We start from the raw sequence: 27,585 nt of genomic DNA on the forward strand, positions 1-27,585 counted from the left end.
ATCATTAAATTTTTTATTAAAATATTATATATAATTTTTATAAGTGATACTATAATATATTTTAACCTTGAAATTTAAACTCTATAATCAACTCATAATTTAAATAGCGTTGCTGCAAATGCCATGTGGCGAGCAAGAGTTTGGTATTTGCATGTGCCCGAGTCACACCTGATCAATTGCCCTATTTTAAAAACCAAGCCTCTTTCCAACCGCCTTTCTCCTTTTTATTAGCCCCTGTAAAGGACTAAAATCTGTAATTTTAAAACCAGGTGGGTAAAGTAAAACCACACTGTGAAATCGCACATTCCGGAATCTCAATCCCCGAAAATTTAAGAAATAACTTTTCTAGGAGTCTTTTCTTACGATTCTGATCCCTGATCTGCATGGTGAGTATCATTTCACCTCTCTCCCCCTCTGCTTTTTTTAAAACTAAATTTACTTCATAACTTTTTCCATGGAAATCTTTGATGGTTTGGTTTCTCGTCATATTTGCTCGGAAACTGAAATTTTCTTTGTTTAATTGAACTTTTGAGGATTACGTAACGTATTTGACGGTTCTGGTTGCTGCAATTTTTTCCCTTTAATTTTGAACGCTCTTTGCCTTCATAGGATTTAAGATCGGAGCGGAGCACTGCATTGGTGGTTACTGATGACGCAAGTTATGCCCGTAATGCGCTGGATGCAATTTGGTCTTCTGAGAACGAAGACCCTAAACGCTTGGACCCTCTAATTATCTTTCAAACTTCTTCTTTAGGTATTCTATTTGAATTCTAATAATTTTTTGGTTATTTTTAAGATACATATATCTTTTTAAGGCTAAAATACACTAGCACCTACTTTTAGTTGGAGAACCTCGAGGATGAATGCATATTTTAAAAATGAGTAGCAAAAGTAAATATAATTTTAATTGAATATACTTTCATTTGTTATAGCTTTTCATATACATATATATATATATATAGTTAAAATTTGATTTTTGGTGAATAGAAAATGTCTTAATTCACTTTGAAACTAAAATAATTAGTAAAGGCAACAATTATATTTCATCCCTCTTTAGTGAATAGTTTCGACTTTCTCATGCGCTTTTAATTTTCTTCTACTACAATCTTTTGATGTTTTAGTTGCTGGCTTTATTACTCATGTTTGAACATATGTTTTCTTGTTGGGTTACTTCAGCTCGTCTGCCATTGCAATCATCCTATGTAGACCAGGTCATTTTCTTCACTAGGTCAGTTGAATTCCCTGTTGATGAGTTGTATGCCGAAATCTTTAGAGTTATGACTCCTGGTGGGAAACTGGTGGTTTATCGAAGTTTTCAGATTGAGATAAGTGAAGTAGAGACGGTAAGTATGTTGTGGTTTCATGAATTCGATGGAATTGTAGTAAAGACAACTTACTAGTGGTTCATGTAGGCATTGTCTGCTTTGGAGCGCAAGTTGCTATTGGCAGGTTTTCTAGAAGGGGAACGTTTTCAACTTAAAAAAATTGCTCACACTGTTGGGGTGAGTGCATATTTTATTCACCTTTTTAGGTTTAATACTTCTTACAGGTGCATGCAGCATGTATATCCAGGGTTTTCTGAGCTAGGTTTCTGATCCCTCCTTGCCTAAGTAAAAAAATCCTTCTGTTCTGATGTTAGTTGATTGATAGATTTATCAATTCTAATTAGTCAATTGTAATTATTTTGTTTTCCCCAATTTGTATATGTAATGGTCAAATTCTGCTTTAGGCATGTTATCTTAATTTTGTCGTTCATTTCAAATTCAGCTTTATATTACCTAATGGGAGTTTTTGATAAAACTAACTATTGAAAACATTGCCTCTATTAGATTAAGGCTAAGAAGCCATCTTGGAAGATTGGATCTTCTTTTGCCATCAAGAAGACCGTGAAAAGTCCATTGAAAATTCAGATGGACGATGACTCAGATCTCATTGATGAAGATTCCCTCTTAACTGAAGAGGATTTGAAGAAACCCCAATTACCTACTGGTAAGATGGCAAGACCCGACAAGACCAATAATTTTTGGTTGTCAATTCTGTAGGAGGAAAATTTTAGGAATATCATATAACATAAATATACTATTTCTTCAGTTGGTGACTGCGAAGTGGGAAGCACAAGGAAAGCCTGCAAGAACTGCACTTGTGGAAGGGCCGAACAGGAGGAGAAAGTACAGAAGCTAGAACTGAGTGCTGATCAGTTGAACAATCCTCAATCAGCTTGTGGCAATGTAAAACTTGTTATATGCTTCTCTCTCTGATTTGGTTTGGTTGATTTAAATTGATTTTACTATTATGACAAATTTGTGGTGTTTAGTGGTTACTTTCGGACTCTGTCTAATTGATGCTTTTACTTGTTCGGTTTTTGAAATCTGCTTTCTATTCAATCTTTCACTGAAAAGAAAAAGGAAAAAGAAAAAGAAGCAAAGCGTTAAAAATGAAGTCGGACTTTGTACTGCTGCTTTTCTGTATGCTTTGAAACTGTGGAGTGTTGACTAATACTTCTTTCCTTTTTGGTAATTTCTCCTTATGCTTTGAACTTGTGAACAGTGTGGACTAGGTGATGCATTTCGCTGCAGTACATGCCCATACAAGGGTCTTCCACCATTCAAGCTGGGCGAGAAGGTATGTGTTTTGTCTCAGGTTTTCCTTGATTCAGGCACCACACTCTTGTATGCAGACTGTAACTTTTCTCAATGAAATGTTGGCACACTAAATACTTAAATTTTAGAACAAGTATGACTTAGAATGATTTCTCCATCCAGGTATCTCTGTCAGGGAACTTCCTTGCAGCTGACATTTGAACTCCCAAATGATGGATTTTTGGCCCAAATTTTAGTTTTTGGACACCTCAAAACATTAGATACTGGTTTGGCTTAGTGGTTTAATGTGGAAGTTTAAAAAAATACATGCAGTTCTTATGTTAGTGTTCAAGTGGATATTTTATTTTTAATGACGAATATAATTATTTTATCGGTTGAATTTCAAGTTCTTTTTTTTTGTTTTTTTCTATTTAACAGTCTCAAAATACAATCTTTGCATTATCGCAAGAAATCGTAACAGCATGGTTTTTAATTGTCTTTCATTATACACAAACTTCTGACAGTATATCCTTCTAGTCCTAAATAGCGTTATATCATAGGAAATTATTGGTGGCTATGCGGGTTATATATTCTATGGAATGATTTATGATTTTACAATGATTAAAATGAAATATTAAATATCATAATAATCATAAATAACAAAGAAGACATTTTTGCGCGACATAAAAGCAGGGTAGATTGATTGCAGACATCTCTGCTTCATATACTACAAAATCTTCATCCGTTGACGGATGCTTTATTTAAGCACAAGGAAGAAACTGGTGAATGGCCATCAATGCAAAAAATGAACATAAATGCCTAAACTCCTCGGATGCAATCCAAAACCTTCAATTGCAATATCTGCCAACCCGGTTACATGTTAGTTGAAGACCCTAATCCATTGGCCACGTCGTTCAATATGTTCAAAGCTCAGGCATGCCCTTCCCAGACTTAGGATCGTATGTCTTCTCCAGCACAAGATTCATTGGAGTATCCTTGGGACCAGCTGCAACACATAACAGCTGAATTAAGTAGCATGCAGAACTTGGGCACTGTTATGGCAGCAAAGGAACTCGCATGCAATAACAATTATGGCAGGGTAAGAACACAAACAAAGAAAGCACTGTATTTTTGCAACCCAATCACATATATGCATACAATTACCAAAAGCTATGTAAAATTCGTCGTGTGCACTGATGAGTGTTCCCCCATAATAAACATCTAACAAGTTGTGGAACAAACAAACAGAAGATATATATTTCAACTCTTCATTGTCCTTTATAGGTGTTAGTATGTTAACCAGTTCATTATCAATATAAAACTGCATGGCTTACACTTTTCCTTAAAAAGGGCAAATTGAATCCCGGAAAAATACTCCCAAGTGATTCAAGGACTAAATGTTACCCTATAGTTAAACAAGTTTTCAAAGTCTTAACTGGCATTATCAGACTTCTAAGTTAACATCTTACTGAATGGAAAATCAACTCATACGTGTATATTTTTCAGCAACAAGCAGATTTTTATTTTTACTTGTTTTAAAAGAAAGGGAAACGCAGAGATGCTTCTTTTAATGAATTGCTCTTGTTGAATGTGCTGCATACGGTTAAGAGAAAGGGGATAAAAAGACCACATTCCACTTAAAGTGGGGAAAAGCAATAAGCACAAGTAAATTACCAACAGTTGGTCTGGGTGTAGTCCTCATCTTCAAGATCTCAGGGCGGGGAATTATGGAACCAGATGCTCCTATACCTCTAGACACTCTCACCTTAGTTCCGTCTTCAAGATATTTAACTCCTACCTTACAAGGCTTCCTACATCAATAATATCTTTAATTTGTAAAAAAAAAAACGACAATAATAACAACAAGAGTTAATCTTTCAAAATATACAATCAGAATAAAATCCAATACCCAGTAACAGGATCAAGAACTTGAACATTTGAAGCATGAAAGGGAGCTTCAACAGTGAATATACCACCTTCATGACCTGGTCCTTGCTTAATGTGCTTTTTTACCTGTAAAATAGAAAAAATGAAACGTAAAACGAACCCCTCCAAGTAACAGAACAAGGCCCGTACTTTAAAATTTGAAGAGAGTCCTGACCAGATTTTTCCCTTCGACAATAACACGATTCTGAGAGCGAATAACGCGTTTGATTATCATCACCTGCCATTTGATTTACAAGAAATAAAACGTATAATTAGTTTTGACTTACTCTAATGCAGAACAGAACTGAAATTTAAATGAGGTGCTTACATTGTCACCCCTGAGAACTTTCCAATGCCTGATGAGCTTCTAAGCTGCTTCCCAACCCATTTCAATCTTTAATCAAAAGCTTCAGTAAATCCCAAGAAAAAGAAGATGGAAATGAATATGAAAAGGCAGGAACGGTGGAAAGAACCGAAGAGAGGTAAAGCACCGAACTTTTGCCGATGACTTGGATGATCTGGATGGTGCTCGTTCAGTGCCAGGTTTTAGGGTTCTCGCTTCTAGCCTATTGGATTATCGGGTTTTCAATCTGCCCCCATTACGAAGTCAATTCACTATTCACTTGTGCATTTAAAAAAAATTATTATTAAAAAAAAAAAGAACGTACATACATAAAAGTTTAAAATTGATCTAAATGGGAAGGAAACACAAGTTTGTGTGAGAAAAGATGAAAATTTATTTAATATAGCATGTAGTGATGTGGGTAATCCAAGTGAAATTTTATTCAACATAAATGAACATAATGAAGGAGTGTTATGTGATCAACTAAAAGTTGTTTTTAACTTGTCTGTAACTTCCTCTACCCCGCACTTGGCATTGCACTTCACCTCACACATCTCGCTGTTAGTCCCCTCCTCCTTGCATTCGTCCTCACACTCCTTGTAACATGACTTGAAACTCTCGTTATCGTCGCCCTCCGCTGCCACCGGACTCACCCACATTGTTGCTGCCACAACAACAATGCTCACCAGTATATATACTGCCACCAATTTGTTGGCCATTCTCCCTGCTTTAATCCCTTCTTTTTCAAATGCTATATATTTTGCTTTGCTTCTAATAAAAGGTGTTGGTGTGGCAAGGTACTTGTAGGGGTATGAAAACCCTTATTTTAGGGAGTGATCCGCAGGATGGGGAAGTTTAGTGATTAATAATAGAGGGGGTGTCTAAATTTATGGTTTCCCATTTCAGTGTCCCGGGGGAGACTTAGGTGCCAGGGTTCTGTTTATGGTCGAAAGTGTTGATGATATTGCAAGCAGCTATAGAACCTAATTCATGACTTTTCATTGTTAGGTCAACTAAGGGCTTTGAGAGGGTTTCAAGCAATTTGGAGGGGAAAATCAGCTTGAGTTCAACTGCTTCAACTAATTGCCTCATTTTTTATGCATACGACGAAATCGTGTTAGTTGTAACTCTGGGTTTTCATGATTCTTTTTCTTTGTATAATTATGTAGCTCGGTTGGTTGTAGAGTTGCTTTGACTATGACACGTGTTAATTTGGACAAATGTGGTTTTTTCATATATTAATTTGCAGTATTATATCATATATCCATATTGAATTATGAATAAAATGTGTGCACATGCATGAAGAAAATGAGTAGTTCAGAAATGAAAGGGTAAAATTCTTACAAAAGTTTTATGAATTTGGATTGTATCATGATTTTCATTTTCTCTCTATCCAAATGCTATACTTATAGATCCCCTAATTAAATGAAACAATAAACTCAAAATAAAGAATTGCAAGCTCTCAATCTCAAGTTTTGCAACTTGGAGTTGTCTATCTCTAAAACAGATTTGACTTCCTTTTATAGTATGTTTGTTCTTCAACTCTAGAAAGGAAAATGTAAATTAACCCAAAGGGAAACGCCTTGGTAGTATTAGCTTGGTTTACCCCCATGTTTTAAATTCAAAGGGAGAAGGGTCAATTTCGATTCATGCCATCTTAACCTATTAACACAACAGAAATCCTTCAGCAAAGAGTAATTATACTACTATATATATATTTAGTGTATTGCTTCTAAGACAAATCAAGAAGCTAGCTAGTTATTGAACAACCCTCAAGTTTAGTAGGAGTTGATCATCCAAATATACCAATCTTTTTGTCATTTTCCTCGAAGACTTTACTATATAATTCCAGTGGCTTCATTATCCTTCTTACTCAAACCCCACATTTAGTAATTTGACTTCCCCTGATTCTTACACACAAGTCCCATCTCTCTCTAGTTTCACAACATTTTAGGCAGAAAAGGATTCATAGCAAGAGGAAATGGCTTCAAGAGGTGTTGAGATGGGTCTAATCCTAGTACTGATGGCAATGGTATGGGCTGGAGCCAACGCCCAAAGCTGCGCCTCCGCACTGACCAGCTTATCCCCATGCCTCAACTACATTACAGGAAATTCCTCCACCCCTTCATCTACATGCTGCTCACAGATGCAGACCGTCGTTCAATCATCACCTCAATGCCTTTGCTCCGTGCTTAATAATGGCGCTTCCTTAGGAATCACTATAAACCAGACCCTGGCCACGCAACTCCCTGGTGCTTGCCAGGTGCAAACTCCACCAATTCGCCAGTGTAACGGTAAGCTCAATTAATTACTTCTCCTTTTTATGCTTGCTTCCTGTAGTTATCTACAACAGGGAGATTTTTTTCTTTTTCTATTAGTAACTTGAATTAAAATTTCCCAGGTGGAACGCCTGGAACTCCATCTGCAGGGTCTCCAGCTGGTTCACCATCAGATTCTTCTGATGATACACCCGAGGGTGCCATTACACCATCAGCATCAGACATTCCTTCAGGTACATATTTAAAATGGCCTGGTCACATAAGCTGACCAACAAACCAAAACCGTATACATCATAAGAAGTTTTTGAGTTATCAATTACTAGATGATGAAGGGACATATTTTGATGTTATTGCTTAAATTTTGCAGGAACAGGGTCTAAAACTGTTCCATCCATCGACGGGGGATCATCAGGGGCAAGCATAGAGAAAGCCTCCCTTCATTTGGTTTTCTTCCTTCTCTCCATTGCAGTCGTCGCCAAATTCTGAGGAGTTGATCCATGCAGGGAATTGTTGCCCGTTGCCGTGTTGATGATAATTCTTTTTCCCTTGTTTTCCTCATACAAGTCTTGTTTCGGATGTGATTGAATTTGATTGTACCACTTTGTCCGACGTTTAGTCAGAAATTATTGAGGAACTCTTTTTTCTTTTTTCTTTCGAATAAGTATGGCTCCCATCCGGTTCAACAACTAGAACAAAAATTTATGTTTGGATTGAAACCAGAAAATAAGGTAAAAGAAAGTAAAACAAAAGAATTATGTTGCTTTGATTAGATAGTTAAAATAAATAAACAAAGGAAATCATTCATTATAATGAATTTTAAAATTATAATTTTTCATAAAATAATTTATGAAATACCAAAATGATATTTTATCTTAAATTATGTTTCCTTTTCTTTTCTTTTTTTCAAATTTGGCCTTTGAGAGAAAGTAAAAATACTAATTTATGTTGCTTAAATAAGAGGTTTTATACAAACAAAGGAAATGATTTCTCTTGCATTCCTTTCTTTTAAGGCTTAATATATAGATTGGCCCCTAAATTTGATAACTTTTCTCATATTTGCCCCTAAACTTTTTTTATCTTATTGGTCCCTAAGGTTGGCATCTGTTACGCAAATTGGTCCCTACACTAACACCGTTTGTTTTTTAAGAATTTTTTTGACGTGGACAAGCATGCGACTGAAATATAGAGAAATAAGACGATGACACGTGAATTCATCTTCAACCATTCTTATTTCTTTTAAAAAAACCTTAAAATTTTTTAAAAGAATTAAATTTTGTTAAAAAATATAAGAAATATATAAATTATAAAAATTCAAAAAAATAATATATATATATATAAATTGAAAATAGAAATAACAAATTTATTTAAAATTTCAAAATAAAAATTCAAAAATATGTTTAAAAATAAAAAATAAAGTTGGTTAAATTTTTGAAAAAATTACAAGAAATTGTACAAATATAAAATATAAAAATTAAAAAATATTTTAAATGTCAAAGAAACAAAAATTGATCGGTTGACGTGGGTCAACTCCTTGTCAGCGCCGATCAATGTTGGTCAAGCTTGATTAACTTCGGTCAACACCCGATCAAATTTTCTTTTTCTTTCATTTTATGTAAATTTCTAAAAAAAGAGTGACTTTTTTTTGTATATTCTTGAATTTTATTTATCTATATACTTTTAGATTTTAATTTTTAATTTATTTTTTTAAGTTTAATATTTAAAGAAGTAAGCTTTTAAATCATAAATTTCAACTTAACTTTTAATTTTTTATATATTCAAATTTTTGAATTTTTATAATTTATAATATCTTTTAAAAAAATTTAATTTTTTTAATTTTTTTTTCAAAATTTTAAGGGTTTTTTTTAAATGATTAAAAATGAATCCACGTGTCCTCCCCTTTTTTCTCCCGGTGTCGCCTCCATACTTGTCTATATCAACAAATTCTTCCAAAACAAACTATGTTAGTGTAAGGACCAATTTGTGTAATGGATGCCAATCTCAGGGACCAATATGATCCAAAAAAAGTTTAAGGGCCAATGTGAGAAAAGTTGTCAAGTTCAGGGGACAATCTATATATTAAGCCCTAAAAAAACTAGCAGTGTTAGCCATAGGGATTGATTTTGTGTAACAGATGCCAACCTTAGAGACTAATGTGATCCAAAAAAAAATTAGGGACTGATTTGAAAAAAGATTATCAAGGGGGCAATCTATATATTAAGCCTTCTTTTAACATAGGGGAAGTCGAAAATCGAAACCTTCTAAACAATGAAAAGTTTGCATACAGCGTTTTCGTTCATATGTTAAAGAAAAGGTTTAAATCCAAAATTGACCCTCAAATTATATCAATTTTTGCATTTAGATATCTAAATGGTGTTTTTTTGTTGTTGTCAAAAGTAATACCTATTTATCAATTTCGTCTCATCTTATCCCAAAACAATATCATCCAATAAAATGTGACATGTAGTATGTTCAGTATTGGACATTAAACATTTTATGGTAAAATGAGATGAAATTAATAAGAGTAAATTACACTAATAGTCATCCAACTATTAATAAATTTATATTTTAATCACCAAACTATTTTATTTTATTTTATTATCAACTGACTAATTAAGCTGCACATGTACAAACTTAAAACTAAAATTATTTATTGCATAAATTTTTTATCCACTTTTAGGTTTTCTCATTCGTTAAATAACTATAAAATTTATAAAATTTTTAAACAACCTAAACTTCTCCACTTTATTGTGTATTTCCATTTTATACTAAATAATTATTGCAATTCAATAAAATTATAAAATATTAATAAATTTAAATTATATCAATAAATGAGACATTGATAATCATAAGTTGCTCGAGTTTTCACATGTTTTTTTTCTTTTTTGACTTTTCCTCATGTTAATTTTGTTATGTTTGTATTTTATAATAATGTTTATGGGTAATAATATTATATTATCTTAATAGTCAAATTTTAGAGCCTAAAATTATAATTAGTTGTAATTAATTTCGTTGTAAAGGCATAATTTTTATATGTAAAGTTTTTTTATAAAGATATAACTTTTATATATAATATTATTTATATGAAAGTGTGTTTTACCAATATTTAAAGGCATATCTATTTGTTATTTGTATAAAGAACTATTGTATTTAATTATTTTGAAGATTTAAGGCATATTAAAATATTAAAATATATTTGAATTAACAATAAAAGAAGAAAATAACATAACATAATATATATATATATATATGTATATATACATGTTGTTCTCAATCAGTAAGTGAATAAAACTCAATTTTCTCAAATTTTACTTATCTAATCTAAATTAAAAGATACATCCAAACTATCTTAACTTTACTATGTATCCAATTATATTTTTCCTTAACACTTTATACCCTTTGGACAAAAAAATATACTGATATGATCACCACCTTGCCTTTAAAAAAGTAGTAGATATAACGTATAAAGGCTTCGCCACTTTTAACGTAAGCATCAAAATAATTGAGAGCACACCTTGGACCGACTTAATTAAAAATTCATTATTATGCCATGTTCCATAGTTGAAGTTGTTTACCAAAGAATCTGTTATACGAAAGTAGGCAAAAGTTGGTGAACAAACATAAAGCCACAGCTGCCTGCCCCCTTTATAAAACCACACCTCCCTGTCTTCTCCCCCACAAAGCCACATACATCACACTTGATTTACTCGAATTGAGAAAACAAATCCTACGACAAGCAATAGCAGCTACAACCATGAAGGGATCAGCAATGGTTGCAATGCTTTTTATAATCGCAACAAATTTATGGACAGGATCTATGGCACAATCAAGTTGCACCAATGTTCTCATCAGCATGTCTCCCTGCCTGGATTACATACAAGGGAACTCTTCGAAACCCTCTTCTTCGTGCTGCTCGCAGCTTGCTAATGTTGTGAGGTCAAACCCTCAGTGCCTCTGCCAGGTCCTCAACGGTGGTGCTTCATCACTTGGTGTCAGTGTTAATCAGACTCAGGCAATGGCTCTCCCAACAGCTTGCAATGTTAAGACTCCCCCTGCTAGCCAGTGCAATGGTAACCAAATCAATTAACCTTTTTTTCTTTTCTTCTCCTCTGATGTTGTTATTATTCAGCTTTTGAACTCAATATCTGATTTATTGATTTTATGTGTATGTATCTATATATATAGGAGCATCTTCTCCCTCTGGCTCTCCACCATCAGGTACAATTTACAAGAGCTAATTGTTATTTTAATTAACTTGGTATCCTATAGAACAATTAGACTAATAATACGTTCATGTTGGTACAGGTGGTGGTGGTTCAAAGAGTAATGTTCCAACAACAGATGATAGCACATCAGCAGGGAACTCGACGAAGCTGTCATTTTCAGTGGTCTGCCTCTTCTTCTTGCTCTTCATCGCCTCGGCTTAGGCTTCAAGCTTGATCTCCATCTGAGCATGTTTCGCCTTTTGTGGACCCTCTTTCATCTATTTCTACTTTTAATTTTTTTTTCCAATGTGTTATTAAATTATCCGGAGGGAGTGAATAATTTCTTTGAGGTTTGTATTTTACATCATATGTGGTTTTCTTTTCTTCAGACTTTTAATAAATATATCTTTCAATTTCATAAATAAAAAAAGCAGTATAATAAATCATCATTATTATTATTATATGCATTCAACATATATCATCATTGGTCGCATGAAATTGAAATCACATCTCTAACTTCAAAAGAAAAGAAAAGAAATAGCAGTTTGTAATATTGACGTTGAATAGTGAACGCTTAGGGATGAATTACATCTTGCTAAACCTATATCATCTCTAATTAATTTTTGTCTATTTTGATTCTTGCTTCTTTAAATAATGAAGACATTACTTGGTTAGGAAGCAATTATCTTCATCCTTGTTACACGCTTAAAATATAAAATTTTTCATTTATATTTTTAAAATTTTAAATTAGTCAAGATGAAATTATACTTTGACCTCCTTAAAATGATAAAAATTTGATTTAATCCTTTAAAGATTATAAAAATATAAGGTATTCAAATGGTAAAAATTACAATTTAATTTCGGCTCCCTCTAAAATAATTTTTTAGCTTTTCCCCTGTTAGATTTTATCTTTACGTTATTTATAATAACACTTTTTTATCTCTATACCTGTCCATGGGTTGGGCCAGGTCACCCGAAAAGTGGGAAGATTTGAGTAAAAATATAGACTCGAAAAATAGGCTTCGGGAAAAAAAAGACCCGTTTAGAAAACAGGTCAGGCCTTAGGTAAGGCTTTTTTGGCCCTGGCTTGGCCGAATATGAAAAAAAAATGCTATTCTTTTAAACTGCTTTCTTGCTTCTTCTTCTTTTCTTTTTTTTTTTCATTTTGTTGCTATTTTCTTTTTATTTTTTCACTATTTTGTTACCATTTCACTATTATGTTGCTACTGTTTTGTTATTGTTTGGATATTATATAACTCTTATTTTATTGTTAATTTTGTTACGATTTAAAAGTCATTTGCTTATTAAGTTGCACCTATCTTAGTGTTATTTAAGTTTACATATTATTCTTTAATTTATTTTTAATTTGTTGGGAAATATTTATTTTAATATTTTTAGTAATTTTGATGTATTATATTTTTAAAAATTTAAAAATAAAAAATTAATACATGCGGGCCAGGCTCAATTTTTATTATTTTATCCGGGCCGAATTTAGACAAAATTTTAAACTTATTTTTTGGGTTGGGCCCAAGCCTAGCAAATAGGCTTAAAATTTTAGTTGGACCTGACCCGGCCTATAGACACCTCTAGCTACGTCTTATTGTATATAATTTTTTATGAATGAACCTTTTGGGAAAAAGAAATTCAAAGACTAAATTGAAATTAAATAAATAAAAAATTAAAAGAAAAACATATTTCGATCTAATTCTCGAGCAGGTTAACGAAAAAAAAAAGAATAGTGGGAGGGAAGAAAATGAAGAGGTGACCCAAGTCGATACAGATAATGAGTAGAGGAAATCTTGCTTAATAAGAGATAGAAAGAGTCAAGGAAGACAGAAATTTGGGAGTAAATAAAAATGGCATATCCCAAGTGGAATATCCACTTCACTTTCCACAGTTTGGTTTTAGAATTATAAAAAACCAAACAAAGTAAGAAACCAAATAAATAAATTTTAAAATATTTTACTAAATGTATTTGTAACATGGGCGTTTCCTTCCTTAGCTGTGAAAAGTCTCTCTTGCTTTCTCTCCCTCCCTCGAGTATCTTCTCTTCGCAGGCAAACAAACAGAGCTCAATTTCTTTTCTTATTCCGAGTCTTGGTTATCAGGTAAGGCATCTTCTCTTTTCTCCATTTCAGAAGCTTTAGAATAACCGCCTTTTCTTTTCTTTAATTCAGAATCTTGATTTTATTTCGAGACTATTCCAATTCCCTTTCTTTTCTTTTTAATGATGATTTACAACTGGGTTTTTTTGTGAAACTGACGGCACGGTGGTGGGTGTATTCTTTTTCTTATGCTGAAATTTTAGGGTTTTGTTCTCAATTTCACGAATTTCTTTGATTTATCATTGTGTTTCTGGGTTTTGGATTAACAAGTGGATAAAGTGAACTAAGCGTGTCTGTGATGGCTAAATTCAATCGGTTTGGGGAAATGAAATACATTCTGGTGCCACGTTTCTTTGAACATGTGCTTGATATTCAGGTTAGAGTCAGGAATTTTGTTCTGTGGGTCAATGAGTTAATGCTATAGCTGGAAATTTTAGATCTATGTGTAGATTGTCAAAATCAGTTTTTATATGATTTTACTATGAATATTGCTAAATGTGCAAGCATATTTCTATTTTTCATAACAATTAGTATTTGTATAAAGACAAAATAACTAAATCACTCAATTCGGTAACTTAACTCACCTAACATCCTAATCAACATTCAATTCATCCAAAATTTAATTGTAATTAAATTATAAAATAACTAGATTACTATACTGTAAACAATTCAATTCATCTAATAATCCAACATGCACCTACCATTTAATATCAAATATTGAATCATGTCATTTAATACAAATAAACTTAAGTAAAAGTAATAGAAAATCTAACATTCAATTCTTCCGGAGCTAGCTATTCCCAAACTGGAATTGTTTGGGCCATGAATGGAATTTTGATAAATAGAGCTTCTATTTTCCCCACAAAGTAACTTCATTGATTGTATCTTACAGTTGTTGCTGAAGATTATTTGTTGTGTTTGATGAAAAGCATGGTGTCTAGAATGTCTTACGTTTGCCTATTTGTTTCTTATTTGCTTGTTGCCAATGCAGCAGTCTCAAGCATGGAAAATGAAATCTTAGAAGTTAATTCCATGCTATTTTATCATAGTTTATGTGCATACGATTTCCATCACCACCCTTATGTACTTTTAGATTTATCAGCTGGTTTATCCTTTCAATGTTTTATACCTTGTTTGTAAACATGTTGCAAGAGCCACGGTCTCAACTGAAGTCTTAGATGTTAATTATGTGTTTTGTTTTTAATCTTATTAATAAATAGGTCAAGTGCAGATGATTTCCATTAAGGTTCATTTGTGTTTTTGGTTCATCAGTTGGTTTGTCCTCCCCATCTTAAACCACCAAGTCCTTCAGCTACATCAGGCACTTGAAAATTGTTAATGGGATGATTTCTTGCAGTTGAACTCTTGAAAAAAATTTACCAATAAACTATCTCTAATTGTGTTGTTTCAATGCCCCTTTGATCATTAGTTTTCAGAGCTAGTTATTTCATTTAAGATAGCGAAAGCACTTCAATGTTTTGTTTGTGAACTATGTTGGTTAGAAAAATTCCAAACTATTGATTTGGTTCTTACCTACAAGTCCATATATTCTTTTTCAGATTGCATGTTGCACTGGAGTGATTGACATAGCAAAAGGTTGTTAGGGAAGAATCAATGAAACCTTGGTTAGCATGTCTGGATTAATTGAAGGTCTTCCGGATGCTGTTGCCCTTAGGTGCCTAGCACGGGTTCCCTTCTACCTATATCCTAAGTTGGAGATTGTTTCTCATTCCTGGAGAGCTGCCATTCGTAGCCCCGAGCTATTTAGAGCTCGACAGGAAATTGGCTCAACAGAGGAACTTCTATGCGTGTGTGCCTTTGATCCGGAGAATTTATGGCAGATGTATGATCCTTTACGTGATCTTTGGATTACTCTTCCTGTCCTTCCCACAAAGGTCAGGCACCTTGCTCACTTTGGTGTGGTCTCTACTGGTGGGAAGCTGTTTGTGCTTGGTGGTGGAAGTGAGGATGTCGACCCTTTGACTGGTGACCAAGATGGGAGTTTTGCAACTAATGAAGTCTGGTCATATGACCCTGTAGTGCGTCGGTGGGCTCAACATGCATCCATGATCTTACCTCGTGCTATGTTTGCATGTTGTGTGTTGGAAGGAAAGATCATCGTTGCTGGAGGTTTCACCAGCTGCAGAAAATCTATATCTCAAGCAGAAATGTATGATCATGAGAAGGATGTGTGGATTCCGATACCTGATCTCCACTGCACCCACAATTCAGCATGCACAGGGTTAGTTATTGGAGGAAAGGTGCACGTGTTGCACAAGGGATTATCTAAAGTGCAAGTCCTGGACAACGTGTGCTCTGGGTGGACAGTGGAGGATTACGGTTGGCTCCAGGGTCCAATGGCAGTTGTACAGGGAGCCCTCTATGTGATGAGCCATGGGCTTATTTTCAAGCAAGAAAAGGAAGTGAGAAAGGTCGTTACCTCTTCTTCGGAGTTTCGTAGGAGAATCGGGTTTGCAATGACAGGAGTGAGAGATGAAATTTACGTGATCGGAGGGGTAATTGGCCCGGATCGATTTAATTGGGATATCAAACCCATGTCTGATGTTGATATCTTGACGGTTGGGGGTGATAGACCTACATGGCGTCAGGCTGCTCCAATGACAATGTGCCGAGGAACAATTTTTGGTTGTACACAGCTAAGAATTTAGATCTCAACTCTTCTCTCTTCTTTTTTCTTTTTTTTGGTTTTAATTTTATTTATTTTTATATTTAATAGTTGGCTGATTTCATTTTAAGCAGTGTACTGTTGCTGAGGCATTGAGTTCCCTCCTATTGGAGATGAGAAATGATATTTTCTCTTTTACTCCTTATGGCTACTTTATTTTCTATATACATATATATATATATATATATTCTCTCTGCTCTTGTTTTTCCCTTTTGCTTTTATAATTTAGTAGCAACTTTTTTAATAAAATAAAACAAAACAAAAGTAGGAGCATAAATTAGTGTCATAGAGCTAGAACTTTAGTCTCGTTAACCGTATGATTTTGGGTGATTTTTTTGTTTCAAATTTGTCTAAGTCAGCCTAATTTTCGCAAAAATGAGAATTTTCAAAAAAAATTATCTAAGGCATTGAAATATAGTGGAAGCAGACTCGAAACGAAAGAACAACGAAAAACAGAAAAAGGAAAAATAGCGCATACGAATTGTTTGACTAAATGCTCTTAAATATATTCACAACTACGAATGAAATGGTTACAAATGAGGGAAAAGGCTTTTATTTAGTTTCCCCAAAATTAACAGTACATATTAAGTTACATCGACGATTATTATTAGAGTTCATCTATAATCGAGAGTCCATAAGGATTTAAACTCTACACAATATTATCCTTTTAGGATTTATACTATTTACCTTGATAACTCTAGTTTTACTAGTGAAGTAAAATCAATAGCAAAGCTTTTCTTCAATGTTTTCAAAATTGGATCGGTGGTAAAAACGATTGCTCTACCGATCCAAGTGATACGACATGATCAATCCGACCAAGTGGTTGAACATGATTTTTTTTAATAATTTACTTAATTTTTTATTTTTAATGATAATTTGTTTTTTATAGACTTATTTTATTATTTTAATTATTTTAATTTACTTCTATTTGAATCTTTAAACTCTAAATAAACTTCCAATTTTGTCCTTTTGTCACTCCTACTTTCCCTTTTTCATGGTCTTATTTAATTTTATAAAATAATTAAATTAAAATTTTAGATTTTTAATTGTAGTATATATTTTATTAATATTTTTTCTTTGGCAACTTTTCCTTCTTTAAACTACAAGCAATAAAATAAAATAAAAATAATTAAATATATATTTTAAAATTTTATATTGCTTATATTTTTCTTTTTATTTGTTAATAAATAAATACAAAAAATGTTTTACATTATTTAGTATAAATTTTATTTGCACTAATCTATTATTAAAAATAAAATAAATATTCTTAATTAAATAATGTAAAAAAGTTTTTATTTAATGATAATTTGTTTTTTATAGACTTATTTTATTCATGAAAAAGAAACAAGAAAAATAATTGGGTTACAATTTGGTACACTGAAACTCCACAAAGCAAACTTAAAAATTGTCATCTCTCTTTTCTTTTATATATATATTTTAATATTTTACTATATCCCGTGAGACACTTGTCATCATTTAAATTCGCTTGTGAAGTTTAAATATTCGTATCAAATATTCTTTTTAAAATAATTTTGAAAAAATTGATGTATAAGAATATATTTTAATAAATTATTTTTGTATTTATATAATGAAAATAAGGAAATTAAAATAAAAGGATTTTATAAAATTATAACAAATGAAAATTTTCCTAAAAAAAAAACAAATAAGATATGTTTGAAGCACTAAGTTGAAATTTTAATTTAAAAGTTAAAAGATCATTAGTTCTTGCATTTATCTATTTATAAACAAATTTAATAATATTCCCCACTAACATATTTAAATACATAACGTACATCAAATACAAGTCATAATAATCCACGAAATTATTAGAGAAGATGGTATGAGTGTCATTATCAAGCAAACCATTTCCATACGTTGCTTTTTTTTGTTTGGCAGATACCTTTTCTTTTTTCTTCATTCCTTGGTTTGTCAAGAAAATGGTTTGACGAAATGGAACAACCCCAAGGCCAATTTTTGAAAAACCCTTCATTTCTCGGCATTTCATTTTCTGATGCTGAAGGCTATTCTCCACTGACACTTGAAAACGAAAAATCTAAAACCATAATTGTATTTGGCAAAGACGTAGAAACCACTGAATTGAAGGGCCCTAATGCCAACTCCATTTGTTAATGAGAGAAACATTTGCCCCAGTCAATATTATATCTCCCCCAAACTTGGGGTTTAGCCTAATCTCCTGTCTTTGAACTGGATATATGCCATTAATTAACTGGGAGTGAAGAAGATATGGCTACTCTCCTTGACAGCTGGAATGGTGCCACCTTTGTCTGAGTTGAATCAAAGTTCATGGAGTTGATAAGGTTAGTACCGATGATGTAGGAATAGGTAGGTTGATGAAAATTGAGGTTTACACTTGCGGTGACACCAACCTTGCAATGAGGAGAGAGTCATTTTGGAGTTTTTGTATACAAAATATGAAGGGGATAAAATGTATGTATGAAGAAAATTTTGGAAACTGAAAAGTGGTTGTATTAATATGGAAGTCCATAAACTTTAAAATACGCAAGATGGAGTGAAGGGTGAGCGAGATGAATTCCCGGTGCACCTCTATAATTATCTTATTGGATGCTCTAAGTGTGATGGGACTTGGGCTGCCTTCTTCCTTTCACATGTTGATTCCATCATCCATTTCTTCGCCTTTAGTATTTTATATTCCTGAAATCACTTTATAATTCATCAACAACCATTTTTCCATCCTCCCAAACAACCTTTACTTTTTCTCCTATGCAAACTTTGTGGGCTAATCAAAAGTGGAGAACTAATAAAATTATATTAATAATTATTTATTACGAAATAGGTGATGAATCGAAAGCATAAATAATTATTTTATAATTTTTTATAATTAAATTATCTATGTCGAAACCATTTTTTATGAAAATAAAAATTGGAGTCGCCACCGATCCTTGATTGAGGTGTGATCAGCTCACTTTAAAAACGATTTTAGTCTACGAAATTTGAGAAAACAGGTTTGGGAGTCAGTTACGCACGAGGAAGGGGTTAGCACCCTCGTAACGCCCAAAATCGATACCAAATTGATTGTTTAATGTCTTGGTGTCGAAAATTTGAAAAGATTTTAAAAGAAAACTTTTTATCTTGAATGAATTAACATAATAAAACATTCTTATTTCAAAGAAACAAAACATCACGCCCAATGAGTTAGGGCATAACATTTTTTAATCTTCAAAATTAAGTTTGTCTTTTGATTTTTAAAACTCATGCATTTAAACCTAAGAAGGATGTTTAGTTATTTAGGTCAAATGAAGAAAATCGAAACACAGAAAGTTAGGGCACAATTTCTCAAAATTCCAAATACCGAATATTGCCTTTATTTTTTAAAAATTCTTATTTCGAGATGACAAAACGTCATGTCGAGTAAGTTAGGACCCAACATTTTTGGATTCCCAAGAATAAGCTTTTATTTGAAATTTACAATTTTATTGCAAAATAAATACTTGACTATCTAAATTCATCGAATAGAATTGAAGCCCATTAAGTTAGGACCAAATCCTTCTCGAGAATCATGAATGCCAAATATTTTAAAAATTTAAGAAATAGAATGATTTTAATGCTTTAATAAAAACAAACATTTTTAACGACAAATATACAAATATATATATATAAATGTTTAAATATATATATATATATATATATATATATAAATGGAGAGTTTGAAAGAAATAAAATATATGTGTAAAAATAAAACAATTCATTATAAGACAAAATAATAACATATAATAAAAACAGTTTGAAATAATGATAAATAATAAGGTAATATCTATGTATAGATTCATATATATATAATATAAGTAAATAGAAATATAATCAAATATAATAATTATTTTTTTTGTCAAAATAAGTTGATATTATTAAAACAGGCTCAAAAGTGTAACTGAAAGGCACCAAAGCAACAAATGAATCGGCAAAAGCAAACAAATAACAGCTGTCCAACATAGAAAATAAATGAATCCTAGAAAGTAACGATCAAAAAATAAAGCAAAATAAACCTCATGAGCCTGCAGCAGCACCGCTTCAACATCCAATATCAACCAAACGAGCTCTCCTCAACATCTGCCACAATAACATGCAACCAAGAGCAAACAACGCTTTGCAACCAGAAATGGAGATTCAAGGAACCTTCTCCAACCTCAAAGCGAACAAGTATGGAACTCAGATCCTCTGATTCCAAATCAACCAGTCATTCTCCACCACCAACCTCACAGAATCCGGTATATCAGCAACCCAGTTCCCACACACCCTTCTTCTCTGACCTTCCAGCGCCAGAAAGTGAGCCGCAATATTAATCACCTGGGGCACAAAATTGTAAGTGACTTCTTCAAAAAACTGTTACAATCGCTGAATATGATAAGTAATCGGCCTAAGTACCTATCTATCTTCCTCTTTTTTCATAACAGATTTGATGACTGTCAGAGAGTCACATTCCACGATCAGCCGCCGAAAGCCCATCATGCGCGCGAAGAGTAACGCCCTTTCACAAGCTCGTGCCTCTGCCACAAAAGCATCACCAACATCCTTAAACAGATAAGTATCCGCCCCTACAACTTTTCCTCTGTTATCTCTGGCTAAGATTGTTGTTAGAGTAAGTTTCTTTCCCGGAATATAAGACGCATCAAAATTAAGTTTAATAATACCAGAATCAGGAGGCCTCCAAATATCCTTACCCAGAAAACCAAAAGAAGAGTAAAGATTCTTATGAACTAACCAAATATAATGGTCATACCCCCCTAATGAACCCTAATAATTTTGACATTGAAAACTTAACCCCTTTATGGAGCAACTTATTTCTATGAAACCAAAGGCACCATAAAGAGATAGAAATGAGTATTCTTTGTCGGCCATCAACAGCAAGAATGTATTAACAAAGCGATTTTTATAATCCAGTAAAACATCAAAGGGAGGGAGTTGGATTTGCAACGAAGTCCACACACACTTCAGAACTCCATAGGACCACAACAGATGCTCAGTGTCTTCCAACTCTTTCTTGTACAACGGGCACACAGTCTCCACACACAAGGTTCTACGCGCCAGATTACCATAATGAGGCATCAGATTGTTAAACACCCTCCAAACATGTATTTTAATTTTTCCAAGGATGTTCAAAGCCCATAGGTCCGTGTAAAATCCTTTGTAGTCCTCATTACTAGTAGACATATGAAGACTATTCTGTAAACGATCTGTAATGAGAACCCGATAACCACTCCTAACAGTATATTCGCCTGATCATTCATGCTTCCAGACCAGCACATCTTCCGGCCCATTTTCAGAAATAGGAATATAGAAAATATGATTTGCTGTGTCAACATCCACTAAGCTATGGATTAACTCTCTATTCCAAGTACTGTCCCCATAACTAATAAGCTGATCAACCGTTGTCCAGGTAGGCCGAATTTCCTGAACCGAAATTATGTTGTTCTCCCTTCCAGGTAACCAGGGATCGTTCCAGATATTGACGCGGACACCGTTTCCCACCCACTACAAAATCCCATATCCAATCAGCGCTCGAGCACTACAGATACTCCTCCAGGTAAAAGAAGGGTAAGAGCCAACCTTTGTTGTTAGAATATCAGAAAAAGGAAAATAACGGGCTTTTAAGACCTTGGTTAAAAGACACTGAGGCTGGGATAAAATGCGCCACACCTGCTTTGCTAATAAGGCCTTATTAAATAAAAACAAATTTTTAAACCCTAGGCCTCCCAAATATTTCAGTTTACATAACGTGTCCCAATTATTCCAATGGATACCCTTCAAAGTTTTATTATTCGTCCACCGGAATCGATTCATAATACCTTCAAGCTTACAACATAACGTCTTTGGCAACTGAAAACACTGCATAGCATAGATTGATGTTGCCTGTAAAACTGATTTTATAAAAACCTCCTTGCCCCCCATTGACAGATAGCACATGCTCCACCCCTCAATTCGTTTCCTAAATCAATCCACAAAATTAACAAAAGCCCATTTTTTCCTCCTACCCACCATCATAGGCAAACCGAGGTACTTCTCAGGGTTAGAGGCCAAACGGACCCCTAACAGTTTAATAATCTCCTCCTAAACGTTAGAAGCAACATTCACACCAAAATATATGGGGGATTTATCAAAATTCACTCTCTGCCCCGAAACCATTTCATATTCATTGACAATATCGCATGATGCATCACTGAATAGAATACTATTATCTGCAAAAAACAAATGGTTGACCGAAAACTTCTCTCTACCTATAGGTGCCCCCAACATCTTCCCTTTCACCTTCGCATCCTGAAGAAGCACAGAAAGCCCTTCAGTGCAAATTAAAAACAGGTAAGGACTGAGAGGATCCCCTTGCCGTAGTCCTCTAGAGGGTGAAAACCAATCACTATTGGATCCATTAAGGCTAACAGAGTATGTAACAGAACAGACACAACGCATGATGAGAACAATCCAATCCATATGAAAACCCAAATGCTTTATTATCCCCGCCAAAAAATCCCATTCCACTTTGTCATACGCTTTGCTCATATTGAGCTTAAGCGCGAAGTTGCCTTTCTTGCCTCTCCTCTTCATTTTTCAAGAATGAAGTATCTCATAGGCAACCAGTACATTATCAGAAATAAGTCTACCTGGAATAAAAGCTCATTGGGCTTCATGAATGCAATACCCCAGCATATCACTCATGCGTAAAACCAATACCTTAGCAGTAATTTTATAAATAACATTACAAAGGCTGATAGGTCTGAAATGTGACATATTTTTTGGCTTATCAATCTTAGGAATCAAAATTATATGCGTTTTATTGATATCACCTATATCCGAGTGTCTATGTAGAATGGATAAACAAAATTGGGAAACTTCAGGACCAATAATATGCCAGTACCGTTGAAAGAATAAAACCGGAAAGCCATCAACACCAGGTGCTTTCAAATGTGCCAACAATTTGATTGCATTTACGATTTCCTCCTTCGTGAACTATTTTAATAACCTTTTATTCATGCAATTGGTAATCTTTCTTTCAACTAAGCCAAACAAATGCTTATCCGAACCACTTTCTGATGCAGAAAAAAGCTTACCAAAGTAGTCAGTTGCAATCTGTAAAAATTCCTCAGATGAGGTAGTCCTCCTACCAACGTCATCTTCTAATTCAGAGATTCTACCACGAAAATGTCGTTGCACGATAACCTTGTGAAAAAAGCTAGTATTTCGGTCCCCATTCTTCAGCCAATTAACGTGGGCACGTTGCTCCCAAAATAATTCTTCCTCATCAGCTTCCAGATTGAGTCCTAATTGGACCTCCATAATCTCTGCTAGAATCTCATCAGAAGGGTTTTGATTATAAAGGCTAGATAATCTATCTTCTAACACAAGTTGATTCATTCTCTCCTTACTACTAGTGAGCTTACTCCACTTTACCATTTGACGACTCATTTTCTCTAACTTATCCAATACACCATCAGACTCTTCTTCCCACCATCTTCTAACCATCCCTTCAAACGAACTATCTAAACACCACTTGGCCTCAAATCTAAACGGCTTCACGTGACTGCTTTGACGATTCCATACCACCCCCAACGTATCCAAAAGAAAAGGACAGTGATCAGAGAAAGAGTGACTCAAATGTTCAAGACGATATCCCGCAAAAAGGTTTACCCAATTGAAAGATGAAACCCCACAATCCAGATGTTCCCTTATATTTGACGAAACAAACCGTCCTCGTTCCCATGTGAACCATCGGCCAACAAATCCTAAGTCATTAAGGCTACAGTCTTCAAGGGCCCTGCGAAAATCCCTCATTTGACGATCCGATCTGAGCCGACCACCCTTCTTCTCAAAAGAACTTGTAATCTCATTAAAATCCCCCAAAACCACCCAAGGTATAGCCTGATCATGATTCAACTGACGAAGCAAGCCCCACGAAGCTCCTCTACGCCTTTAATCTGGATTCCCATAGAACCCCGTTAGCCTCCAGATATCACCACATTCGTTATCGTAGACCTCAACATCAATGTCAAAATAGGAAAAACTTTTAAGTTGAACCAATGTATTCCTTTTCCAGCCCAACGACAACCCACCTCTTGTACCAAATGTACCAACATCAATTCCATTATCAAAACTGCACTTTAATCTAACCAACTCTATTTTTTTAACTCAATTTTGTCTCCATAAGAAACAAAATACGAGGATTAATGGCTCTTAACTATTTTCTGAGCCTTGTAACTGTTCGCGATCTCCCCAAACCACGAACATTCTAGCTTAGGACTTTCATTCAGCCCGGCTGCTCTGACCTGTAGAGCTAGCAAAAACATCCATTGAACCTGATCCCGCATTAACATCCATAAGGACACGTGAACTCTTCACTGTTCTTTGTCGTTTTTTACCATCAGACAATGTAATTGGGTCATTTTTCTCAACTAAAACCAACTCCATAGGCCCATAAGCGACCCCGACAGAACTCAAATCATCAATACACCCATCACTCCCCTTAGTTGAGTTACCAACACCCTGAATGTGCGCAGAACCCAAAGAAGTTAGATTAGGATTAAGATAAAGATTCGGATTCCCAACAAAACTCCTAGAATTAAGGCCTAAACCTTCCCTCACATTAATCGAGTTACCATGTTTGACACCTGCCCAATTTTTTTCACTGCACGGTGACCCATCCACTGCCTGTAACCACCTACTCACCACCATGCTCCGACGCCTAGCCACCGCACGTAACGATAAATCCCATCCAAAGACTATTTTTGAGGAATCAATAGTTAGCCGAAAAGGACAGTAGCTCTCCCCATGCCCCAACTTTCCACAAATAAAACAAAACAAACTTAACTTCTCGTATTTGAACCGAGCATAAACAACCATAGACTTCCCAACCATAACTTTCTTTTTGCGCTTCAATGGGGCAGCAACATTTAAACAAACACGAATACGTAAATAATTTTGAATCCCTAAAGTCGAAATGGATGTATCATACTCAAGAAACTTTCCACAAAAATCACCCAATTATTTTGCCATCGACACACTCATCAACCTCGGAGGTAATTTATGAACTTGTATCCAAAACTCTAAATGGTTTAACTCCATCACTCTTGGATTTACCCTAACTGAAATTTTTGTAAGATAATTAAATGGTTATTAAAAAACCACGGTATACCCACAACAGCCCTTTCAATATCCACTTCATAAAAAACTGAAAAAGGTACTGTTTCTCCCCTATCTCCGTTATACAAATCCCTCCTATGGGATGCCAGAGATCTGCCATTGTATTACGCAGTGAGGGAAAATGAACAACACTATCTGTTAGACATCGACCCACCAAACAAAGTTGATGACCGTAACCCATCGCTTCTTCAACCTCCTAAAACGCTTCTTCATCATCGTCCAATAATCTCAAGTTCTCCAAAGCATCTTCCATCACAACCACCACACTCTGTCAATCGAAACAAAAGGAAAAAAGGATTGAACGTAAAGCCCCCAGAAAACAAGACTAATAACGTCGAAAAAACCTGAACCAGAACACCAAAGAACCGTGCCAAAAAACGGCAGACAAAGAACCCCGTGCCAATACGGCAGACCTGCTGCTATATTGTTGTTTTCTTACAATTTTTCTATCAAATATAATAATTATAAATAAAAGTAATAGGAGCAACGGGAAAAAAAGAAATTAATTAATAACAATAACACCAAACATGATTAAATTGAAACATAAACGAAAATTCTGGGGAAAATTTGAAATAAATAAAATGCAAATGGCCCAAATAGAATACGCAATTAACAGTGGAGGACCAAAAGGGAAATTAATCCTGCCTTTCCAAAACGCTGCGTAGCAACACGGATTAAAATGCCAAAGAAGTAAAATATTTGGGCCAAATTAAAAGAGAAACAACAAGTTTATTAAAAATGCTTCACGAAAATGGAGTCCTTATTGCGTAAATTTCCCATTTAGGGCAGGAACGCACGAACCCTGCCTGCGGGCCGGGTCGACGAACGGATCCTACCCTCACCAAACGGCGCCGTTTTACTTATACTATTAAAACTAAAATTTTCCTTCAAAAACATTTTTACTTCACTTTTTTCTAAAAAAAAAATAAAGCAGAGGGAGAGGGGTTTTCTCTGCTAGGGTTTTTTCTTAACTCAACCCCAGCCGCCGCAACCATATCGCCACCGAAGCTCCACCGCAGATGGCGGTCTGAGGAGATCGGACCCATGGTAAGTACCTCCTTTCTTTCTTTATTCTTTTTTTTTAAGAAAATGAAACGAACATATAAACAGTAAGGGAAAAAAACGAAGAAAGGAAAAAAACAAATAACCTTTAAAATCTATTCGATTCTCTATTTTTGTATTTTCAATGGTTTTTTTAATATAATATTCGTAACCCTTTTACAGCTTTTTACTTTGCTTTATATAGCCAAAAATAATGAAAAATCTCTCAAAAACTCCATCCCTTTTGTCGTAATTTCTGCTGCCGTTTGCTGCTCGTGATTCTTGATTTTGTTGCAAGTAAGTATTGGATTAGAGTCACGTAAGTCGTCGAGGCGACGTCTTGCGACATATGGGTCATTGTTTGTGCGTTAGTGCGTGGAGACGATTCTTTATGACGCTAAAATTTGGGAAGAAGGTCATTCTTGAAGATTGTAGGGTTTCAGATTTTTTCGGTTTTGAATGATTTGGGTTTTAGGGTAATCGGGCTGGTGAAATTGGGCCACATATATGTAAAAATGGACTATTTATTGTTTTATTTTATATTTGAGCTTTAGTATTCGGTTTTTATATTGGCTTTATTCATTCAAATGGGCCCGGGCAATAATTGGGCATTACAATCTAAATCAAAATCATGAAATGTAAACAAAAAATTCTTATTTGATAGTTTCGTTGTACTTTACCCTAAAGAAAGACAGAAAGATATAGAATTTGATATTGAGTTGAAAGATTCATGAAAAGTTCATCAATACATTTTCTTAAACCCTAAGCAACAATTAAACATGTTTCCAATTTTTTTTTTTTTGGTTTCCATCCTTATGAATTATTTGATTGGTATTTGTTTTATAATTACATATATGACCTAAGCCTAATCCTATTTAAATAGAATATTAAAGTAAACCAACTTTTGATAAATCAGCTGACCCATGGTGTAAGTACAATCACAAGTTGATGAAATGTACATTAATGCATGATACCTAACACTTCATAATGACCTATGTCTTGTCACATAATAGATGTGTTATATATTTAACATTTTTCTTAATATAAATCAAAATAATAATGACACCATTTTTTTCCATTTCTATCTTATCAAAAAGTAGTGGCTTTTATGAAATTAAACTTCCTCGAGGTGATAAATAATCATGGTATTGGTTCTCAAGCTCCAGTATAGTATATTAAAATTTTTTTTCCATCGATGCTGCAGTTAATAATGCTAAATAAATGTTAATGCAGGTGAAAATTATATTGTCTTAGCATTG

General features: G+C 34.1%; 5 protein-coding genes across 7 annotated transcripts; 4 read left to right on the plus strand and 1 right to left on the minus strand.

Moving 5' to 3' along the window:
• Positions 1 to 217: 217 nt before the first annotated feature.
• Positions 218 to 2,979, plus strand: LOC105803125 (anamorsin homolog). The gene is made up of 8 exons (XM_012635134.2): positions 218 to 386; positions 610 to 754; positions 1,177 to 1,343; positions 1,413 to 1,502; positions 1,830 to 1,989; positions 2,092 to 2,228; positions 2,548 to 2,622; positions 2,763 to 2,979. The coding sequence occupies exons 1-8, from the start codon at positions 384 to 386 to the stop codon at positions 2,799 to 2,801; spliced, it is 816 nt and encodes a 271-aa protein (XP_012490588.1). The 5' UTR covers positions 218 to 383; the 3' UTR covers positions 2,802 to 2,979.
• Positions 2,980 to 3,179: 200 nt separating this feature from the next.
• On the minus strand, positions 3,180 to 5,656 carry LOC105803129 (uncharacterized). The gene is made up of 5 exons (XM_012635138.2): positions 4,834 to 5,656; positions 4,681 to 4,743; positions 4,489 to 4,592; positions 4,254 to 4,390; positions 3,180 to 3,585 (listed from the first exon to the last, which is right to left on the minus strand). Exons 2-5 carry the CDS (start codon positions 4,738 to 4,740, stop codon positions 3,503 to 3,505), a joined length of 384 nt encoding a protein of 127 aa, XP_012490592.1. The 5' UTR covers positions 4,741 to 4,743; positions 4,834 to 5,656; the 3' UTR covers positions 3,180 to 3,502.
• Positions 5,657 to 6,709: 1,053 nt separating this feature from the next.
• On the plus strand, positions 6,710 to 7,788 carry LOC105803127 (non-specific lipid transfer protein GPI-anchored 15). 2 transcript variants are annotated; one of them, XM_052624367.1, is made up of 3 exons: positions 6,710 to 7,142; positions 7,277 to 7,360; positions 7,495 to 7,788. In XM_052624367.1, the coding sequence occupies exons 1-3, from the start codon at positions 6,830 to 6,832 to the stop codon at positions 7,611 to 7,613; spliced, it is 516 nt and encodes a 171-aa protein (XP_052480327.1). In that variant the 5' UTR covers positions 6,710 to 6,829; the 3' UTR covers positions 7,614 to 7,788. The 2 variants fall into 2 exon arrangements, with proteins under 2 accessions (XP_052480327.1, XP_012490589.2); XM_012635135.2 differs by having other exon boundaries at positions 6,711 to 7,142; positions 7,250 to 7,360.
• Positions 7,789 to 10,791: 3,003 nt separating this feature from the next.
• Positions 10,792 to 11,759, plus strand: LOC105803128 (non-specific lipid transfer protein GPI-anchored 5). The gene is made up of 3 exons (XM_012635136.2): positions 10,792 to 11,194; positions 11,310 to 11,342; positions 11,430 to 11,759. The coding sequence occupies exons 1-3, from the start codon at positions 10,879 to 10,881 to the stop codon at positions 11,549 to 11,551; spliced, it is 471 nt and encodes a 156-aa protein (XP_012490590.1). The 5' UTR covers positions 10,792 to 10,878; the 3' UTR covers positions 11,552 to 11,759.
• Positions 11,760 to 13,201: 1,442 nt separating this feature from the next.
• LOC105803124 (F-box/kelch-repeat protein SKIP30) lies at positions 13,202 to 16,261 on the plus strand. Of its 2 annotated transcripts, none has more exons than XM_012635132.2 (2): positions 13,202 to 13,437; positions 14,994 to 16,261. In XM_012635132.2, exon 2 carries the CDS (start codon positions 15,066 to 15,068, stop codon positions 16,101 to 16,103), a length of 1,038 nt encoding a protein of 345 aa, XP_012490586.1. In that variant the 5' UTR covers positions 13,202 to 13,437; positions 14,994 to 15,065; the 3' UTR covers positions 16,104 to 16,261. The 2 variants fall into 2 exon arrangements, with proteins under 2 accessions (XP_012490586.1, XP_012490587.1); XM_012635133.2 differs by lacking the exon at positions 13,202 to 13,437 and adding an exon at positions 13,459 to 13,810.
• The last annotated feature ends 11,324 nt before the right edge of the window (positions 16,262 to 27,585 follow it).

Source organism: Gossypium raimondii, chromosome 11 (assembly GCF_025698545.1).
Source record: "Gossypium raimondii isolate GPD5lz chromosome 11, ASM2569854v1, whole genome shotgun sequence".
Taxonomy (NCBI): domain Eukaryota; kingdom Viridiplantae; phylum Streptophyta; class Magnoliopsida; order Malvales; family Malvaceae; genus Gossypium; species Gossypium raimondii.

Coding starts and splice junctions, on each gene's coding strand:
- LOC105803129 (XM_012635138.2), bottom strand. CDS start 4,740: ATGATAATCAAACGCGTTATTCGCTCTCAGAATCGTGTTATTGTCGAA. Junction 4,391..4,488: donor GTTCTTGATCCTGTTACTGG/GTATTGGATTTT, acceptor TTATTGATGTAG/GAAGCCTTGTAAGGTAGGAG. Junction 3,586..4,253: donor TACACCCAGACCAACTGTTG/GTAATTTACTTG, acceptor TATGTGTTGCAG/CTGGTCCCAAGGATACTCCA.
- LOC105803128 (XM_012635136.2), top strand. CDS start 10,879: ATGAAGGGATCAGCAATGGTTGCAATGCTTTTTATAATCGCAACAAAT. Junction 11,195..11,309: donor CCCTGCTAGCCAGTGCAATG/GTAACCAAATCA, acceptor CTATATATATAG/GAGCATCTTCTCCCTCTGGC. Junction 11,343..11,429: donor CTCTGGCTCTCCACCATCAG/GTACAATTTACA, acceptor ATGTTGGTACAG/GTGGTGGTGGTTCAAAGAGT.
- LOC105803124 (XM_012635132.2), top strand. CDS start 15,066: ATGTCTGGATTAATTGAAGGTCTTCCGGATGCTGTTGCCCTTAGGTGC.
- LOC105803125 (XM_012635134.2), top strand. Junction 1,503..1,829: donor AAATTGCTCACACTGTTGGG/GTGAGTGCATAT, acceptor TGCCTCTATTAG/ATTAAGGCTAAGAAGCCATC. Junction 1,990..2,091: donor GAAACCCCAATTACCTACTG/GTAAGATGGCAA, acceptor CTATTTCTTCAG/TTGGTGACTGCGAAGTGGGA.
- LOC105803127 (XM_012635135.2), top strand. CDS start 6,830: ATGGCTTCAAGAGGTGTTGAGATGGGTCTAATCCTAGTACTGATGGCA. Junction 7,143..7,249: donor ACCAATTCGCCAGTGTAACG/GTAAGCTCAATT, acceptor AAAATTTCCCAG/GTGGAACGCCTGGAACTCCA. Junction 7,361..7,494: donor AGCATCAGACATTCCTTCAG/GTACATATTTAA, acceptor TAAATTTTGCAG/GAACAGGGTCTAAAACTGTT.